The 21,237-nt window shown below is 41.1% G+C and overlaps 1 protein-coding gene across 3 annotated transcripts in view; it reads left to right on the top strand.

Annotated features, from left to right (window-relative positions):
- Window positions 1–21,237, top strand: part of CENPF (centromere protein F) — a 96,078-nt gene that overhangs the window by 59,045 nt on the left and 15,796 nt on the right. For all 3 annotated transcript variants that reach the window (XM_073900171.1, XM_025877890.2, XM_073900172.1), the window contains exons 9-13: window positions 140–268; window positions 4,549–4,671; window positions 11,213–11,348; window positions 13,500–16,894; window positions 18,310–21,156. In XM_073900171.1, coding sequence (XP_073756272.1) covers window positions 140–268; window positions 4,549–4,671; window positions 11,213–11,348; window positions 13,500–16,894; window positions 18,310–21,156 — 6,630 coding nt within the window. The remainder of the gene's footprint in view (window positions 1–139; window positions 269–4,548; window positions 4,672–11,212; window positions 11,349–13,499; window positions 16,895–18,309; window positions 21,157–21,237) is intronic.

Genomic DNA, 21,237 nt, shown 5'->3' with positions numbered 1-21,237 from the left:
TGAATGGTCAGCCTGGATCCCTATTGTCTCCTGCTCTTTCAGCGCGGCCTGGCCCGCCTAGGAGGCTTGCCCACCCGCCCTGGCTTCTCCTCGTTACCTGCCAGCTGTCTGATTGACGTGTGTGTCTTTGGTGTTTCAGGAGCTCTCCCGTCAGCAGCGCGCCTTCCAAGCCCTGGACCAGGAGTGCGGGCAGATGAAAGCCAAACTCACGCAGGAGTTACAGCAAGCCAAGAACGCTCGCAATAGCCTGCAGGCTGACCTGGATAAAGTAGGAAGCCGGCTTATTTCTCTCCTCCAGTAGTCCCCCTTTTCCTATTCATGCGTTTTCTATACTGCAGCTGACACCATGATGCTTTTAAAGAAGAATGCCTCTAACCTCCCTTTCCTTAACCAAAGAAGAGAGCAAACGGAGTCTTTCTGAGTCTGGGGTTTCTCATTTACAGAAAGAGGGAAGTGAGTGAGCATCTCAGACCTGAAGGTCTGTGGAGGGGTGTGATGTTCCGGTGGTTCTTGGGCGTGTCACCAGGTGGGAGACCTCCCGAGTAATTTATGCCCCCCAAACAGTCAAAGCGCTGAAAACTATAATCCTTTTACTTATTTAACACATACTCCAAAAATGATCTCATCCAGTTTATGGCCTTGCCTCTCATCTATATGATGACTAGCCCTTGTATTATTATCTTCAGCCAGGAGGCTTGTTCTGAACTTCAGGCTTGCGTGTGTACCTGGTATTTCCACTTGCTTGTTCGACAGGCGTTTCACACTTGGTGGGGCAATAGCTGAACTCCCGCTATTTGTTTCAAATGTGCTCCTCCCATAGTCTTCCTTATCCCAGTAAATAGCAGTTCCATCCTTCATATCACTGAACCCAGATCACCGCCGTGTCATCTTCAACTCTGCTTTTTCTCTCACACCTCAAAGCCTTCCATTAGGATTCTTCTGACTCCACCTTTATTTACACGCACGCACACACACACACACACACACACACACACACACACGTGTGTATTGCATGTGTATGTGCCTATGTATTTTTGCATATGTGTGGATATTATATGTATAGCTATATTTAAACCTTTTTGTGTTAACATACAAAATCTACATAGAACAAATTTACAATTCAATGAATTATTATAAGGAATGCTCTCTTAGAAACATTATCTGTGTCAGGGCATAGAATCTTTTCAGCTACTCCCAGAAACCCTCCGTGTGCTTCCTCCCTCCTTGCTAAGAATAAACCTGATTTGTATGACTTTTTTAAAGGGAGTAAATATAAGTTATGTTTTACTGGTTTTCAGGTTTTTGAATAGAAATATGAACAAAACACTTAATCATAGTTCTAGAATAGACTGTATATATTTATACAAAATTTACCATTCTTTGCCAATTGGTGTATTTGTGTGAATTACAATACAAAATGGTGCCCCCCCCGAAAGACATTGTGATCACCATACAAACCCACGAGGACTAGGAAAGAATGGCGCCCTTTGGAGTTGCCTGCAAAACCATAAACTCAGGCCCTGAATAAATGAACAGGACTTGAAGAGTAGAGAGAAGACAAAAAGATTGCTAGAAATGCATGTTTATACATTTTACTTAATAGGGAGTCAAGATACATATTTAAAGTTATTGGATCAAGAAAAAGAGACTTCAGTTTATCATTTAAAATTATAATATTAAAGCAATGGAAGAAGCCAGTGTATTTTTTACTAAAATTTGTAAATTGGAGGGGAGGTAGGTATTACTGTATGTGGGAATCCACTGATAAATCCTTAATGTTGTTATAAGATTGTTATTTCAATTAATGAAAGTAGCCATCGAAAGAATAAAAATAGAAATGGTAAAAACTGTATATAGAAAGAGGAATGGTGTTGGACAGAAATCAGTTTTTTATTTCCTACTGTTCTGTGCTGTTGTTTTGGGGTTTTTTTTATCATGCATTTAGATTACTATTATAATCATTTTAAACAATGGCCCTGCATATTTATGAACAAATGATTATGTCCAACACATAGTTTGTAAAAGCTATGCCAACCATGAGCTTTGCTTATCTCTGGACTATACAGTTAAGCAATTTCGTTTTATTTTGGCTTTTGCCTATTTTTAATATTTCCACAATAGTCCTGTATAATATGCTTTATAAAGAAAATAAATACTAGATTGCCATCAACAACTGAAACATTAAAACCCATATTTTAGGAAATTGGTAGTAAACTCTTTCATCCCTTCCCTCTGATCCTGTTGTCTCCCTGAATTTCTGTCTAATGAACATTGGTGTCTAGCTTTGTGTTCTATACTGACTATGGCTACTGTTCACCATTGCTGGTCCCCTGTCTGGTCTAAGACACTGTCATTTCTCACCTGGATTACTGTGCTAGCCTCCTCACTGTTCTCCCTCCTTCTGGACTTGCTCCTCACAGTCTGTTTTCAGCCAGCTGCCGGAGTGCGTCTTTAAAGGGACTGTTTTAGTCCCGAATATGTCATTCCTCTACTCGCAACTGCAGTCACTTCCTGTCTCTCTCTTAGTTGGAGCCACATCCTTCCAAGGGTCTGCAGGACCCGGGCGGCCTTCCCACCACCTCGCTAATTGGTAGAACATGCTCTGCATGTGCTCTTCAGGGATGTGCTGCGTCCAGACAGATCTAGATCTGTAGGGCACCCACCTTCGCTTGCGTGAGCTTTCTGCTCTAGCGTCATTTTATCAATGATATCTGCTCTGGTTACCAGAGCATAGATTCCTACCCTCAAGTACTTTCTGTTTCCTTTCCCTTACTTAACTTTTCTCCATAGGGCATATCATCTGATGTATGATACAGTGATTTGTTTCTTTTCTTGTTGTCTTCCTTCCATCACTTAAATCTTTCCATGAGGACAGGCTTTTGTCTGTTTAGTTCCCCGCTCGACCTGCAACACAAAAACACTGAATAGCATAGTTCGAAAATGGCAGGTGGATTGTAGGTGTTCATTCTTTTCTTGACTTGATCCCATGTTGCTTGACAGGGTGACATATTCTATTTTATTATTATTTTTAAAATTTTATTTATTTGAGAGAGTGCAGAGTGAGAGAGAGAGAGAGAGCAAGCATGAGCGGGGAAGGGCAGGGGCAGAGGAAGAAGCAGGCTCCCCGATGAGCAAGAATTCCAATGCAGGAGTCAATCCCAGGACCCTGAGGTCATGACTTGAGCTAAAGGCAGACGCTTAACCAACTGAGCCACCCAGGTGCTGCAAGGTGATACATTCTGGAGTTTACTCTGAGTATGTCCAGTATTCATCTATTGTCAGAGTTCCATCTATTTCCTCAGTGCTTGCTTCTTTGTTTTCTAAAATGAAGGCTCTGCCATTTAGGTAGAGTCTCATTTTATGGGAAATATTGGTTAGCTCTCAAATTCAGGATATAACCAAGTGAGACATGTTGACCTCTCTTAGTAGAAGAACCAGAGATAGGGATGCAGCCGAAATGGGAGAGAGAACACTCCCTGACATCTGCTATGTACTAGGAGTTAGTCCTCTATCTGGCTAACCAAGGTTGGGGAAAAACAAAACAAAAAACCCCAAAACCAACCAAACAAAAAACTCCTTTCCCAGGATAAATTGTTAGTGTTTAATGGGCTTCCTCCAAGGCTTTTAATAAAAAGGCCTTTTTTGTTTGTTTGTTTGGTTTTTTTTTTTGTCTAAGCCTTGCTTTTATTAGATGTTTTGTAGTTCATTTAATTATTCCATGGGTGGATGTTTAGGTGCTCAACATCTTCTTGTTCACTGTAGCCCTGGTGGTAACATCCTTGGGTAACATCATGGGTGTTTCTGTAGGACAGGTTTCCATGTGTGAAATTAGCTGTCTCAAGGGCATGTGTATTCTCCCTTGTGATTGATTCTGACAAATTGCCCTCCAAAAAGTTGTAACGTACCTTCTCATGTAGTTGGTGTAAGAGAGGTCCTGTTTTCGCCCATCCTTGTTACTAGGAGATAGTCCTGGTTTTATAAATTTTGCTAACTAAGGAGTGAAAAAGTCATCTTATTGTTGTTTCATTTCATTCTTCCTTGACTACCACTGAGGATGTTTCTTTCAGAAGTTGATTTGCCATCTGTATTTTTTGTCTGTTTCTATTATTTACTCTTAAAAAATCGGTTTACCTTTTTCTAAATTGAACCATAGATGTGCTTTGTTTGTTGTATCACAGATATATAACTTTTAATCTGTCACACAGCAAATATGTTCTCCCAGTTTGTTTCTTAGCTCAGTTTTTTGTTTTGGTTGTTTATTACTGTTTCATTGTTTCACTTTTCTGTGGTTAAATTTATTTTTTTTCTCTGTGGCTCCCTCCCCAAACCCAGCTCTTTTTCCTCTTCTATCTGCTGTTACCCAAGTTGATCTGATGGTATTTTAAGTTAAACCTCTAATGCTGTATTCAGCTGTAACATAGATCATGTCTCACCCAAAATAGATGGCATCAGTTCTTATATTCCATGACCATTTTATTTAAGAATAAATCATTTATTTAAAAAATAAAGAACATAAAAATGAAACTTTGCCTTTTTTCCTCTTTGCAGGTCACATCAGGAAAGCACCAGCTAGAAAAATCTTTGGAAGAGTTTAAGCAGAAGTTCTGCCGAACTGAACAGGCGTTACAGGCGAGTCAGGTCAAGGAGAATGAGCTGAGGAGAAGCAGTGAGGTAAGTAGGCGTTGAGATGAGAGTTTATCAACTTCTGTGTGGGAGGAAGCGGGAGGGTACAAGAGAATTCCTGTAGTGTTTCTTCGTCTTGTATCGTGACCGCGCGTAATTTTCCTTTTTATTTGTCGGAAGTATTACAAAGCGTTTTGTATGTAACCTACAACATAGAATGTATGTGCTTTTTTTTTCACTTTCCATTCGTATATGATTACTAATAAGCATCTAGCAGTTATAGGTAAACGTGACTTGTATTAAGATCATGTACTACCTTTTTTTTTTTAAAGATTATTTTAGATTACCCGAGAGATGGAAAGAAGTGGAAAGAAACAAAATTTTCTATTCTAAGAGGAAAGAGACAAAATTGGTGATGGGAAGTATAATTTAAATCCCTTTTCTAAGGGTTGGCTTTTGAATCATCAAATATTAACTTTGTGGAAAATCACAGATTTAAATAAACAAAAACAATGACAGATGAAGAATTTCTAGATTTAAAATTCTTGTGAGAGGCTCCTGGGTGGCTCATTTGGTTAAGCCTCGGACTCTTGATTTTGGCTCAGTTCTCAATCTCAGGGTGGTGAGACTGAACCCTGTGTCAGGCTCCACAGTGGCCATGGAGCCTGTTTGAGATTCTCTCCCTCTGCTCCAATCCCCACTTGTGTGGGTTCTCTCTCTCTCTTTCTCCAGAAACAGCAATAACAATAATAAGTAATTGTTAGTTGTTGCCCTAACTTCCAACAATGTTGGCATGTGTGTGGTCGACAGTGTCTTTTTTTGGAGATTCATGCTCATTACACAAAATGGTGGATGAAGTTTCTCCAGTGGCTTGGATATGAGAAGACTGGCCTGATATTGTTATGGGATTTTATCCATACTTAACTTTAATTCGGCTTCTCTATTTAGTGGCCTGGAGTTTATTTATTTATTTTTTTTAAAGAGGGAGAGGAGAGGTTGAAGGGACAGAGGGAGAGAGAGAATCTTTTTTTTTTTTTTTAATTTTTTTATTGTTAATCACCATACATTACATCATTAGTTTTGGATGTAGCTTTCCATGGTTCATTGTTTGTGCACAACACCCAGTGCTCCACGCAGAACGTGCCCTCTTTAATACCCATCACCAGGCTAACCCATCCCCCCACCCCCCTCCCCTCCAGAACCCTCAGTTTGTTTTTCAGAGTCCATTGTCTCTCATGGTTGGTCTCCCCCTCCGATTTCCGCCCCCTTCATTCTTCCCCTCCTGCTATCTTCTTCTTTTTTTTTTCTTAACATATATTGCATTATCTGTTTCAGAGGTACAGATCTGTGATTCAACAGTCTTGCACAATTCACAGCGCTCACCATAGCACATACCCTCCCCAGTGTCTATCACCCAGCCACCCCCTCCCTCCCACACCCCCACCACTCCAGCAACCCTCAGTTTGTTTCCTGAGATTAAGAATTCCTCATATCAGTGAGGTCCTATGATACATGTCTTGGGAGAGAGAGAATCTTAAGCCGACTCCCCACCCAGCATGGAGCTCGATGTGGGGTTTGATCCCACGACCCTGAGATCACGACCTGAGCCGAAATCAAGAGTTGGACGCTTAACTGACTGAGCCACCCGGGCGCCCTGGCCTGGAGCTTATCTGAAAGGGCTTATCTGGGGACAGCAGATTGAACAGCCTGACTAGGACCGTAAGTCAGCACTGTAACCTTACAAAGAAGCGCGGCAGAACGGGAGTTTTTTCTCTATCAAATGTCACAGGAAAGAATTTTTCCCACTTCTTTAAATCTTTTGCAATCATTTTTTAGACCAGAGATTCTTTTTTTTTTTTTTTTTTTTAAATTCTGTTTAAAGAACAGTTCTTTATCAGAGGGGGAAAGTCTACATGTGTTTATCCCTACAGCTTTGAAGAGTGTATCTTGACCGCCAAATCCGAACATCTGTCATTAGCAAAGAGGTGATCACTAGAGTGGCAGGTCTCGGAGGGGTCATGCTGCTGGGGACAGGGGGCCACAGCCCCAGCCACCCCAGGGGAAGCAAACTTCGTGTCCCATGATGGTTTCATCAGCGACCGTTTTCAAATGGGACTGTTTGTTTCAGCAACGCAAATGTTTGCCTTTTTGGCCAGTGGGGACCAACCAACAGATGCTTCTGCTAACATTTCCGCAGGCAGACTGGCACCAAACTCTCCTTCCAGCCAGAAACTCCCCCGCGACTCCACTGGCTGCCTAGTGGGAACATCTTGTAGCAGCAGTCTTCTGGCGAAGAGGGTCCAGACACTGTTTGCTCGGCCGAGTTACGGAAGTGGGCCGGGCATGGTCTTGCAGGTGTTTCTGAAGACGTGTGCGCCCCCACGGGCTCGGATTTGCCTTCTCTAGAGCTTGTCCACCGTGAACTCTAGCCTGTAGGGTTAATTGTGTATCACGTTGCACTTAGATTTCACTGATTTCCGTGTCCCGTGAAAGTGCCTAGCACAGGGCTAAGGGATTTGTACTATTGGCCTTCATTTATATTTGTGGAGATGTATCTTCTGTTGAGGGTGAGAGCAAGAATTCCAAGGGTTTAGCTGGCTCTTGCATTTTGAATTGGGATTGGCATTATAAAAGTGATTTGCCCATTTAGAGCGATGGTACAACTTAGTAGCAGAATAGAAGCTTTAGAGGAAGGGAGACCTGGGATTGTATCATTTTCTGCCACCTCCCTGCTGTGTGACCTTCAGGCAATGACCTAGCCTTTCTGAGTCCGACTTTACTCATCTGCATATAGGGACAAATACTACCCTTCCCTTTTCCAAGCTGTATTAATGATGAAATTAAATATCCTGTGTAAAGTGCTTAGATCAGTGCCCAGCACATGAGGGTTTATTAGTAAAGTATTACAGGCTACCTGTTCATTGCCCTGGTCTCCACAAGAGCTATGACCTTTTGATGTTCCCGCTGTTTGCTGTCCCCTGTAGGCACAGAAAGTGATGAGCAGGGGACAGTGCATTTGAGATTTTTCACATTAAAAATTTTGCCTGTTTGACTCTTTTTTCACTCTGGTAGCTTTCTGTGTCGAATTCCAAGTTAAGTACAAACACTCCTATCATGCTTATAGGTTTTGGATGCTCTAATAATGTGACAGTTGTACTGAAATTTTCCTTGTCTGCATTTAGTGAACAGGCTGCTCACAATGAGAGCATAGCTGTACCAGAAATGTGACTTAATGGCCCAATCAATGGTAAAATTAATGTCTAGTATCAAAGTGAAAGGAGGCTTTAGGTAAGCTGCTCATCCCTCATCCAGTGCCAGGCCCCTAGCATTGGGGGTAGGAAATAAAATACCATCATGTTAGCCAAGATGAGGGAACGCTTGTCTGGGGACCTCCCTGAGCTTGGGGATCTGTAGTATAGCAGGTTCTCTAAGGAGCTTGGCCTGGCAGGCAAGAATGATGAGGTGGAAAGGGACAGACCCTGCATCCCTCCCTTGTTCATGATATAGACTTCGTCCCAGCAGGGGACGTATTAAGCTACATTCATGGATGGGATCATGAAATGCCACACAGTAACCGAAATTTGTTTTGTCTGGCCCTAGGAAATGATGCTTCCCTTGCTGCTCCTAAACTGAAGTTGATCTGGGTAGAATTGCTTGCTAAGCTCTAATGCTGGCTTGTGGTGATAGGGATTTTTGTTGTGTTTTTCTAGACAAGTGCCCAATTTTGCAAATCATTTGAGGATGCAAGAGATGCCTAGGAGAATACATCCTTGTATGCTTAACTCATTGTTGCTAATGAGCTAGCCAATCAAGTCTTAAGTGGCTGTAGCCTCACAGAAAACTAATTGCTGATGGATGGCAGCCTACAGATCCATTTTCAGATGTTCATTTTCCACATTTTGGCCTTTTAAAATTCTTGGGTTTGTCGTAGCCATAGTATTACAAGCCTGCTTGGTACCAGGATTGGCTGAACATTTTGTTAGAAACAAATATTTACGGAGCTAATGCCAGAATAGAGAAAGACATGTTAATCTTTCCATTGAGCTTACTACTCATTTAAATGCCCCCAGTTATGGACAGAGATGGATAGAGACCCACAGACATTTAAACAAGCATGAGTTGCCCCCTTCCCTCTCTCTTCTTCTTTTTACCTTCCTTCTGTTGGGATGCCCCCAGGTTTGAACAGTGTCTTCTCAGCTTTGAGGCCCCTCCTCCGGATGCAGATGCCACTTGATTAAATTTTTAGGGTGAGAAAATATGTCCTAGGTTGCACAATAAAAATGGGAAGTCAACTCAGGTAGTTAAACAAGCTGATTACTATTTTACGTAGAACTCATTCCGCTAATCTTAGCACGGATCACGCAGATCTGGCTGCTGTCAATTTTTGGGAAGAAATGCTAATAATAAGGCTCCATTATCCTTATTAAAGTGCTTTAAGGTCGTTTTCCTTTCACATCTGTGATCTCATCTGAGTGGTGATTATTCTGAGCCTGGAGAGCAAACAAGTGATTATAGTTTCTATAGTTTAATGATGCTTGTTCAAGTCTGCAACATCCGTGCACCTTGATGGTCCCTCTTGGCAGAACTTTACACTGACTGGGGTGAATGTTTGCCTCGGAGTCTTGAGATCAGTTGGAGATGCCCGTCAGTCCTGACTGATTGAGTGTCCATTTAGCTCATGGAAGGGAGGCAGGATTGGGACAAAGGAGCCAGAAGAGTGTAACTACAACAGGCTCTGTCCTACTCTGAGGATGAAATGAACATATATGCATGAACACGGCAGCTGCCAGGAAGTTTTCAAGTACGTTCTACTAGCCAGATTCTCCCTCTTCTTGAATTTGGCTTTGCTGCATGGGTACCCATCTGCTGGTAGTAACCAGACTGATAATTGAAGGCAACTTTCCAGCACAGCTTTGCCAGGGCCATCTGTTTTCTACCGGGGCTGGGCTGTAGGGTTTTGGACGATGGGTCTTAATTGTTTCTTTAAGATTCAAAAATTTCCCCTTCTCACTGGGGCTGGTGGCGGCACAGGGGTGGGGGTGGGGGGGTGGGTTTGAAGTGCAGTTTTAAAAAAGGTAGCCTTGGGGCACCTGGGTGCCTCAGTCATTAAGCGTCTGCCTTCTGCTCAGGTCATGATCCCAGGGTCCTGGGATCGAGCCCTGCATCGGGCTCCCTGCTCAGAGGAGAGCCTGCTTCTCCCTCTCCCACTCCCCCTGCTTGTGTTACCTGGCTGTCTCTCTCTCTCCCTGTTTCAAATAAATAAAAAAAATCTTAAAAAAGAAATAAAGGTAGCCTTATGAAATGTTTTTGCCCTAAAGATGCGAGGAGCTTGGTTCCATCAGTTTGTAACAATATATGCCAGTCCCTGATGGTCCAGAGAGTGGCATAGAATATAGGCCGAGATACTTATCACCTATACAGTCATTGAAGGTTGAAAAACAGATTGAGGAATATAAATAGAGGATTTATTTATTGTGCAAGTCCTATGTGGCTGATAAGCAATAGTGTTTTTATTTCATTTAAGATTATTTATTTGAGAGAGAGTGAGCGAGAAAGCACGAGCAAGGGAGGGAGAGAGAGGAGCAGACTTCCCACTTAGCAGAGAGCTCGACATGGGGCTTGATCCCAGGACCTTGGGATCATGACCTGAGCTGAAGGTAGACGCTTAACAGACTGAGCCACCCAGGCACCCCAGTAATAGTGTTTTTATTTGGCACATAAATAAACATTGCTTGGTTTTAAGATTCAAAAATAGGCACACCTCCATACTCATAGAATGGACATGCATATGAGTCTCTGCTACTATTTTATGTGACTACTTCACCTAATCAGGTACCCAAAGAACCTGTTTTCACTGTGAAAGCTCAGATTTCCCCCATCTAGAATGAATTCTTCCTTCCATGTATCTGCTCTCTGATTTCCCATAACATACTCCACCTCTCTTTAGTATTTACACATCCTGGTATGAACTAAGTGACTAGTATCAAGTCCTCCCCCACTGGAGTGGGAGACCTGCCCTGAGGGCAGGAGACTCTAGTCTTATTTATGTTTGCATCTTTCATAACACCCTTCCCAGTGTCTTACACACTGTAGATTTTCTTAATAAATACTCATAAAGACATCCTCATTACAGTAAGCCTTAACATAGTTTTACAATGAAAAGGAAAAAATCTGTCGTGTGTGTTTTGGTTTATTAGCACATCAGATCTTTGCAAAAATGTATTTGATCATTCAGGTGTGATTGGACCTTGGAGCCTGTTTCTTTGAGGATCTTGTAAATAAGATTTTCCTTAGGAGTTAACTCTTTAACAAGCACAGGGACATCCAGAAAGTTCAAAGAAGTCTGTTTCTTGAAGGGAAAAGATTATTGTCCATTTTGGGTTTTGTGCTTTTGTTTTGAGTTCTATTCACAAAATCATCTGATTGAAGTAAGAATATCTAACTTAAGTGACACTTAAGTGCTCAAAGGAAAAAGTGAGATTCCTCTCCTAATGAGATACACAAGGAGTCCCATTAGGGGCCCTTATAAGGCAGAAGTCATAACTAGTTTGAGTGGTTTTGATTATAACCAATTAAATGTGTGCTTTAGGAAGCGAAGAAGGAATACAGCACTCTGAAGAGTCAGTCTGAGCAACGGGCCAGAGAAGTCTGCCACCTGGAGGAAGAGCTGAGGAAGGCCAAACAGAGTTTGAGTCTGAGCCAGAATGTTGCAGAAGAAATGAGGGGTAAGTAAACTGAGCGTTTGGAGGTATTTTTCCAAGCTGATGTCCCATGAGGGAGGATGGCTGGCCTTAGAAACATTTTTTGATTTTCCTATATATCTTCCCAGAAAGATGTCTGCAGTTGATGTGGAGAAAATTTTCTCTCTTCCACTTTTGAGTTTCAGAGTGATAGTTCAACATTTTTTTTTTTTTTTTATTGGAACACACGGAGTCCCAAACTGCCTTTGAAACCAGAAGGGTAAATATTCTGCACACAAAAGTAAATTGTCGGTGCTGTCTCTCACCCCAGAGTGCTATTCTTTGTGTCTGTCTCAAGTGTGTTTGTCTGTTTTATCCAGACAGCTCATCTCCTTGTTTGTTACCATTTCCCAGACGATGAAGAAATCCTGTATTGAATGCATGTTTTCCCAGCCCTTAATGACCTTTTTTTTTTTTGATGACTTATTTGACTGGGTGATTTTCTTTCATTACTTTCCACACAGACACTGGATTATGCTGCACGCACCACACAAGCCCACTATTACATGTTTATCTGTATGTACTGTATGTCTTTTACATACATTAATTTTCTCAGCTGGGGTATATGTACCTCTAGGACTTCTTTTAACCTGCCCTGTGGAATGTGTGCCACACTTCTCTGTGACTCTTTCCTCATTTAAATTCTGATCTCCCTAAGATGGCTTTCAGTTCTTCCATGGCAGGGGGTAAAAATGTCAGTCTTCTGACATTTCTTTCTTGAAAGAAAACTGTCAGAAAAGGAAGGGCGAGGGCATTTTTCAGTGTTGGTTGTGTGAGGTCCTCACAAGTAAAGTGGAATGATGGCTTGGGAAGACAGCGCCTCAAGGGCCTTCAACTCTCAGTAGGTAGACTGAGATTAACAGGTTAAAACTAGGAACTGGGGGGGCGCCTGGGTGGCTCAGTTAGTTAAGCGTCTGCCTTCGGCTCAGGTCATGATCCCAGGGTCCTGGGCTCAAATTCTGGGTTGGGCTCCCTGCTCAGTGGGAGTCTGCTTCTCTCTCTCCTCCCCACTCAAGCTCTCTCTCACTATCTCTGTCTCTCGCTCTCAAGTAAATAAATAAAATCAAACAAACTAGGAATTGTTTTCCCTGTAGTGTAACAACTGAGTTTATCATACATGCTAGCTTTATCATCTTCTATCTCAATGCTTATACTCTCCCAACGTATTTGAGGAACATGGAGGCTTCTCATCACTGCTGAATGAAAGCACTGCCATTATTTCCAAGTAGGAGGGGCCTGGGGGTAGACATGAGGTCCTAGGCAGAAAACAAGGTGGCAGTGGAGTCTGGAAAATCTTCCATTTGATTCTCCTATTCATAGACACTTACTGTAAGGGGCTGGGATGTGGGCAACATTGTTCCTCGATAGTACCTGTAGGCCTTGAGAGTTACTGATACACAGCATCATTTACTCTTTTGTACTTAAGCCCAATCCTGTAGGTTTTTGGCTAACATGGTGGAATAATTACTCACTTCTCTGGGAAATCAGAATTACTCTGTAGTGAAATAGAATATTTCTACTTCAATGCTGCTCTTTTCACAGTTTTCTTTCTCAGAATAAGTATTTCAGAAGGGGGAAAATACACATATTTGTAAGCATATAAAAGAAAAAAGTTCCAAGTACTTAGGAAAATAACCTCTTGCTTGTTTTATGCAGTAACACTTTATTAAGTTTAGAAAGAAGATGAACAAATGCCTTATCATCCTTTTTTTTTTTTAAGATTTTATTTATTTATTTGTCAGAGAGAGGGAGAGCATGCACACAGGCAGGGGGAGGGGTAGAGGGAGAGGGAGAAGCAGGCTTCCCACGGAGCAGGGAGCCCGATATGGGGCTATATCCCAGGACCCTGGGATCATGACCTGAGCCGAAGGTAGATGCTTAACCGACTGAGCCACCCAGGTGTCCCTCTTACCATCCTTATAAGGACCATTTCCTCATTGTCTATATGTAAGCTCAGATAATTATCAGGTGATCTACTTTCCAGGAGGTAACCAGGCAATAATGCTGATTGTCCTAGTGCTTGAGAGGCTGTTAAGTTTGTTTGGATTTTTTTTTTTTAAAGAGTTTGGAATTCTTGTAGAATAAATATTTATTAAAAACATGACAACTGAAAAAAAAAATTTTTTTTTTTAATAGCTAAGAATGCCTCTCAGGAAACCATGTTAAGAGATCTTCAAGAAAAAATCAATCAGCAAGAGAATTCCTTGACTTTAGAAAAACTGAAGCTTGCCTTGACTGATCTGGAAAAGCAGCGAGATTGCTCTCAAGACCTTTTGAAGAAAAGGGAGCATCACATTGAACAACTGAACGATAAGTTAAGCAAAATAGAGAAAGAGTCCGAAGCTTTACTGATTGCTTTGGAGTTAAAAAAGAAAGAATATGAAGAATTGAAAGAAGAGAAGGGTCTGTTTGCTCATTGGAAAAGTGAAAATGAACAACTTTTAAGTCAGCTGGAATCAGAAAAGGGAAGCTTGCAGAGTAAAATTAATCACTTGGAAACTTGTCTCAAGACACAACAAATAAAAAGTCATGAATACAATGAGAAAGTAAGAACGCTGGAGATGGAAAGTGAAAATCTCAGTGTTGAGATCAGAAACCTTCACAATGTGATAGACAGCAAGACTGTGGAGGTAGAGACACAGAAACAAGCTTACGCAGACCTACAACAGAAAGCCGAGTTCTCAGATCAGAAACACAAGAAGGAAATAGAGAATATGTGCTTGAAGATTTCTGAGCTTACTGGGCAAGTGGAAGATCTCGAACACAAGCTTCAGTTATTGTCAAGTGAAGTCATAGACAAAGACCAGCGTTACCAAGACTTGCAGGCTGAATATGAGAGCTTCCAGGATCTGCTAAAATCCAAATATTCTTCTCTTGTGACAAATGAGGCTCATCACAGAAGTCTTTCGGCTTTTGAACAGCAGTCTGCAATGAATAATTCCTTTGCAAATATAACCGGAGAACAAGGAAGCATGCCTTCAGAGAGGAGCAAATGCCATCTAGAAGCAGACCCAGGTCCAAAAAGTTCAGCCATCTTACAAAATCGAGTCATGTCTCTTGAGTCTTCATTAGAGTCTCAAAAGCAGATGAACTCAGATCTACAAAAGCAGTGTGAAGAGTTGGTGCAAATCAGAGGAGAAATAGAAGAAAATCTCATTAAAGCAGAGCAGATGCATCAAAGTTTTGTGGCCGAAACAAGTCAACGCATTAGTAAGTTACAAGAAGACACTTCTGTTCATCAGAATGCTTTTGCTGAAACTTTAGCTGCCCTGGAGAACAAGGAAAGAGAGTTCCAGCTTTTGAATGAAAAATTAGCAACTGAGCAAGCAGAGACTCAAGAATATAAAAAGAGTAACCATTTACTTCAAGAATCTCTAAAGGAGCTACAACTCTTGTCTGAAACCCTGAGCTCGGAGAAAAAGGAACTGAGTTCCACCATTTCTTTATACAGAAAGGAAATTGAAGATCTGACCCAAGAGAATGAGACTCTTAAGGAAATTAATGCAACCTTAAATCAGGAGAAGATTAACTTAATCCAAAAAACTGAAAGTTTTTCAAACTGTATAGATGAAAGAGACAAAAGCATTTCAGAGTTATCCAATCAGTATGAGCAAGAAAGACTTATTTTACAACAAAGATGTGAAGAAACAAGATGTGCATTTGAGGATCTTAGTGAAAAATATAAAGCAGCTCAAGAAAAGAACTCTCAATTAGAATGCTTGCTAAATGAGTGCACTAGTGCTTGTGAAAATAGACAAAAGGAACTGGAACATCTAAAGGAAACATTTGCAAGGGAACACCAAGCGTTTGTAACAAAATTAGCCTTAGCTGAAGAAACAAACCAGAATCTAGCACTGGAGTTGGGGGCAGTGCAGCAAGATCTGAGATCAGAGATGGTGGATACCCAAAACAGGTCCAAGAGTGAGGCAGATAGTTTAAAGCAAGAAATCATGACCTTAAAGGAAGAACAAAGTAAGATGCAAAAGGAACTTAATGGCTTAGTACAAGAGAATGAGCACCTGATGACATTAATTGAGATGAAACAAGAGCATCAGATTCTAGAATCAGAGCCAATTAATGACTCTGTGGATGGAGAGAGTGAGATAAATAAATGTCATGTTCAGCTTCCGATGGATCTTGAAGTTCAAGATCCTTCTCTAGACTGTTATAATGCACAATTGGTACAATTAGGAGCTAAGATGAGAAATAGGGAATTAAAACTTCAGGAAAGCGAGGAGAAGGAATGCCTACAGCACGAACTACAGACAGTTGGAATAGAAACTGGAAATTTGCAACGTGATGCCCAGTCACAAGAACTTAGTGGCCCTAAAGACTGTGACGCAGGTACAGAAGAAAAGTATATTTCAGTGCTTCATGAGTTGTCAGCAAGTCAGAATGACAATGCACATCTGCAGTGCTCTCTACAAACAGCAATGAGCAAGCTGAGCGAGCTAGAGAAGATGTGTGAGATGCTGCAGGTTGAAAAGCTTGAGCTATTATCTGAGCTGAATGATTCAAGGTCAGGATGTATCACAGCAACTAGTAAAATGGCAGAGGAGATGGAGAAACTTGTAAATGAAGTTAAAATAATAAACAACGAAAATGGCCTTCTCCAAGGTGAGTTGGTGAAAGAAATGGTGGAAGGTGAACCTGGTGAACGACAAAATGAACAGGAGCATGTGTCCTTAAATCCTTTGGATGACAGTAATTGCTATGAGCACTTGACATTGTCAAATAAAGAAGTTCAAATGCACTTCGCCGAATTACAGGAGAAATTCTCATCTTTACAAAGCGAACACAAAATTTTACATGATCAGCACTGTCAAGTGAGCTCTAAGATGTCAGAGCTACAGTCTTATGTGGATGCATTAAAGGCTGAAAATTCGATCTTGTCAACAAGTCTGCAAAACTTCCAAGGTGACTCGGTAAAGGAGGAGATGCGGGGACCCGAGGAAGGGCATTTTCTCTCATTATCATTCTCTTGTGTGACTGACAGCCCTAGCCTTACACGTTTGGGAGAATCTTCTTTTTGCAAAGACCTTTTAGACCAGACAGGAGAAACATCACTTTTGAGTAATTTAGATGGGAATATTTCAGCAAACCAGTCTAATATAGAGGAAAGATCTTGCTGCAGTCCGGAGGAGGAGAATCTGACCAAGAAAGAAATTCTGTCTGCCCCAGCGAGGAGCATTGAAGAACTTGAGACTCTCTGTCAGATGTACCTGCAATCCCTCAAAAAGCTAGAAGACAAAATTGAAAGTCAGGAGATTATGAAAAATAAGGAAATTAAAGAGCTCGAGCAATTATTAAGTTCTGAAAGGGAAGAGCTCGACTGTCTCAGGAAGCAGTATTTGTCAGAAAATGAACAGTGGCAGCAGAAGCTGACAAGCATGACCATGGAGATGGAGTCCAAGTTGGCAGCAGAAAAGAAACAGACTGAACACCTGTCATTTGAGCTCGAAGTAGCACGACTGCAGCTACAAGGTCTGGACTTGAGTTCTCGGTCTTTGCATGGCACCGACATAGAAGATGTAAGTACCTGGGGTTTACATGCTGTTTCTTCAGTTACATGCCCAGCAGGCACTTGAGAAATGTTTGTTGACTTGAAATCTACATTAAATCAAACTTAAAATATTTTTAGAGTTCAAGGGCATAAAAACAAACATACATACACACACACCCCCCAAAAGTTTTTTGTTTTTTTGTTTTTGTTTTTTTTTAACAAAGCACAACTTTAGAAAAATTAGTAAGCCTGATTGGGGTGGGGGTGGGGGGATGTAAATTTCTATAATGATTCCCCTCAAACATTACTATATAGGAAATTACTAAAGATGTTTTTTAAAGTCTCCTGGAGAAAAATTAGTAAGCCTGATTGGGGCGGGGGTGGGGGGGATGTAAATTTTTATAATGGTTCCACTCAAACATTATAGGAAATTACTAAAGATGTTTTTTAAAGTCTCCTGGAGAAAATTATATTATGGAGTCAGAAGTCATCTTCAGGATATGTATGTGTTTTCACTCGTTGTGAGTTAATAAACCACAGTTAAATTAGAGTATGGATGGCAATATGATATGAATTTTAAGTTTTCTTGCCATTTTCAGACGATTTTAATATTAGAGAGTTAAAGTCATGAAACTAAATGCAGGAGTTTATTACATATTACTGAGTAATTTTCTTATCAGTTTGCTCTGATACAAATCTGGTTTGTTATCAGTCATTTAAAGAGACATCTCTTATAGGGATATGAAATTGTTAAGTCATAACTCCGCCCTTTCTAGTCTATCAGCTAAACTAGTAATGCTTCCCGTTGACAAGTCTTACTTGATTCCGTCTGTCTGCCTCAGTAAATTAGGGAGGGCAGGTGGTGACATGATGGGTCCTAGTGGTCACAGCAGCAGATCCCCATTTTATAGATGAGAAGAAGGTGAGATCCAGACATGTAATTTATCCAAGAATATGGATAGTTAGTGCTGGCTCTCTGATTGAGTCCTTGGGCTGGGGATCTGGTCATGAAAACTTCTCTCAGTGAAGAATATTGTAAATGCTGAAGATGGAAGCTGAACATTTTATGTTAGCCTCTTACTTGATAATCACAAAAAGAAATTTTATATTTAGGCTACCAAGAACATTTCTAGGAAGAAAAAAATATGAAATTTAAATATGTTACAATTTAGATGATCAAATAACTGATCTGAAGGGTTTGTCTTCATGATCAATACCTTACCCAGTGCCTTGCCTGTGGAGAACACTTACTGAATGTTTGTTTAATTGTATTGGGTATTTGGATTGAGAGAGGAGAATGGGGTGGGAAATATGCCATTTGAAGAGATGTGTTTAGCAGAGGCAAGAAGCCAGTTTTCTATAAAGTAATAATTAAGCCTATTTATTCTATTTTGATTCCTCTTGAAAAATAAAATGAATTCTCATTCTCTATTACAACTACAGGCTCTTCGGGGTGGAAACAATAGCCGTGATGTAAAAGAATCAGAAGAATATAATTTGGAAACGCAAGAGAGAACACCGAAGCATGACATCCATCAGATTTGTGAAGAAGGTGTTCAGCAGGACCTCAATCTAGAGACAGAAAAAATAACCAAGACCAGTCCAGTCAAATTCACAGGAGAATGGTCTAGGAAACAGTCCTCAGAAGCCAGTTATGAGACCCCAGCAGAAGACAAAACCCAGGGTTCTTTAGAACGCATTTCTGAATTGTCACTTTCTGGTCCTGATGCTCTGGTACCTATGGATTTTCTGGAGACTGAGGTCACCATTCAGAATCTTCAACTGCAGATAAAAGAGTCATCAAAGGAGAATTTGAGGTTACTTCACATCATAGAGGAACGTGACAAAAAAGTTGAAAGTTTACTAAATGAAATAAAAGAGTTAGACGCAAAACTTGATTTACAGGAAGCACAAATAACCACCAAGATGGAAGCATGTATAGAATTAGAAAAAATTATTGAGGAACTCAAGAAAGAAAAATCAAACTTAAGTGAAAGATTGGAATCCTTTTCTTGCGACAACCAGGAATTACACCAGAGAACAGAAAGTTTAGAAGGTCTCAATTCTAATTTAGAAATAGGTGCAGATAAATTGTCACATGCAGTTATTGAAGATAATGTGGCCGAGGTGAACGACAACTGGAGAGAGCGATTTCTTGATGTGGAAAATGAGCTAAAGAGGATTAAGTCTGAGAAAGGTAGCATTGAGCATCACGCCCTTTCTGTGGAAGCTGACTTAGTGACAGTTCAGACAGAGAAGCTATATTTAGAAAAAGACAATGAAAATAAACAGAAAGTTATAACCTGCCTCGAAGAAGAACTCTCTGTGGTCACCAGTGAGAGAAACCAGCTTCGTGGAGAATTAGATACTTTGTCAAAAGAAAATAAAGAACTGGATCTGATGTCTGAAAAGATGAAGCAGAAAATACATGAGCTCGAATTTCATCAAGGTGAATGTCTCCATCACAGTGACGTGGCTGGAGCAGAGGTAAAGGACAAAACACAGCTCATGCAGACGTCCTCCGACGTCACTGAGCTTTTGGAAGAGAACACTTGTCTTCAGGAGAAGCTGCAGAGTTTGGAAAAGGACTCACAGGCCCTGTCTTTGGTAAAAAGTGAGCTGGAAATCCAAATCGGACAATTGAACAAAGAGAAAGAATCACTTGCAAGGGAATCTGAAAGCCTGCAGACCAGACTGCATGAATCAGAACACGAAAAGCTGACCATCGCCAAGGCCTTGGAGGATGCGTTGATGGAGAAGGGTGAGGTTGCAGTGAGGCTGAGCTCAACGCAGGAGGAAGTGCACCAGCTAAGAAAAGGCATTGAGAAGCTGAGGGTCCGCATTGAGGCTGATGACAAGAAGCAGCTCCATGTCTTAGAGAAACTGAGAGAGAGCGAGCGTAAGACTGATTCGCTTCAGGATAAAGTCGAGAACCTTGAAAGAGAACTGCAGATGTCGGAGGAAAACCAAGAGCTGGTGATTCTTGATGCTGAGAATTCCAAAGCAGAGGTGGAGACCCTAAAAACACAAATGGAATTGATGACCAAAAACCTGAAAGATTTAGAATTAGACCTTGGCACAGTAAGGTTCGAAAAAGAAAATCTCATAAAACAACTACAAGAAAAACAAGGTCAAGTGTCTGAATTAGACACATTACTCTCTTCATTGAAAGGTCGGTTAGAAGAAGAGGAGAAAGAAAAAATAAAGACGAGAGAAGAATCCAAAGCTGCACTGGAGATGCTTCAAACACAACTGAAAGAGCTAAATGAGGAAGTAATAGCCTTGTGTCATGACCAAGAAATCCAGAAGGTCGAAGAACAGAGTATGGACTCCTTGGTGCAGGAAATACATCAGCTGAGGAACAGCATTGAAAAGCTGAAAGTCCGCCTAGAAGCTGATGAAAAGGAGCAGCTCCAGGTCTTAGGAACACTGAGGGAAAGTGAACAGCATGCCGACTTGCTTAAGGATAGAGTAGAGAACCTTGAAAGAGAACTAGAGATAACAGGGAAAAACCAAGAGTGCCTGATCCTTGAGGCTGAGAATTCCAAAGCAGAGGTGGGTACTCTAAAAGCAAAAATAGAGGAGATGGCCCAAAACCTGAAAGATTTGGAATTAGATCTTGTCCATATAAGGTCAGAAAAAGAAAATGTGATAAAAGAATTACAGAAGGAGCAAGGACGGGTATCTGAATTAGAAGTATTAAATTCTTCCTTTGAAAATCTATTGCAAGAAAAAGAGCAAGAAAAGGTACAGATGAAAGAAGAATCTAAAACTGCAGTGGAGATGCTCCAAACGCAAATAAAGGAGCTAAATGAGAAAGTGGAGGCCTTGTGTCATGACCAAGACACCTGGAAGGCCCAAGCACAGAATCTGCGCAGTCAAGTAGATGCTCTTGAACACGAGAAGGCTCAGGTACTGCGAGGCCTTGACGAGGTCAAGAATAATTACCTTAATGTGCAGGCTTCTGCAAATGGCCGCCTTCAACAAGTAGAAGACTGCAAACAGAAGCTAGAGAAAAAGGAGGAAGAAATCAGCATACTGAAAAATAAAATTCAAGACCAAGAGCAGCTCACCTCTAAACTGTCCCAGGTGGAAGGAGAACAGCAGCTTTGGAAGAAGCAAAAAGCGGAACTGGATAATCTGCTGGTGGAATTGGAGCAGAAGATCCAAGCGCTGCAATCCAAAAATGACACTTTGCGGGACACCTTAAAAGCACTGCAGAAATCTCACAAGGATCTGGAGAAAGAGCTTGAAATGACAAAAATGGAAAACGTGTCCTTTGTTGAAAAAGTAAGTGGCCTAACCTATGTACGTTTGAATATGTAGTCACAAGGGAGGGAAACCACTGTGTGGATCAGATTTCCTTCTGGA

Source organism: Callorhinus ursinus, unplaced genomic scaffold (genome assembly GCF_003265705.2).
Source record: "Callorhinus ursinus isolate GAN/ISIS: 27379988/994484 unplaced genomic scaffold, GSC_fseal_2.0 scaffold13, whole genome shotgun sequence".
NCBI classification, from domain to species: domain Eukaryota; kingdom Metazoa; phylum Chordata; class Mammalia; order Carnivora; family Otariidae; genus Callorhinus; species Callorhinus ursinus.
The sequence above is the reverse complement of the archived record's forward strand: the minus strand, read 5'-3'. Positions and strand labels throughout refer to the sequence as shown.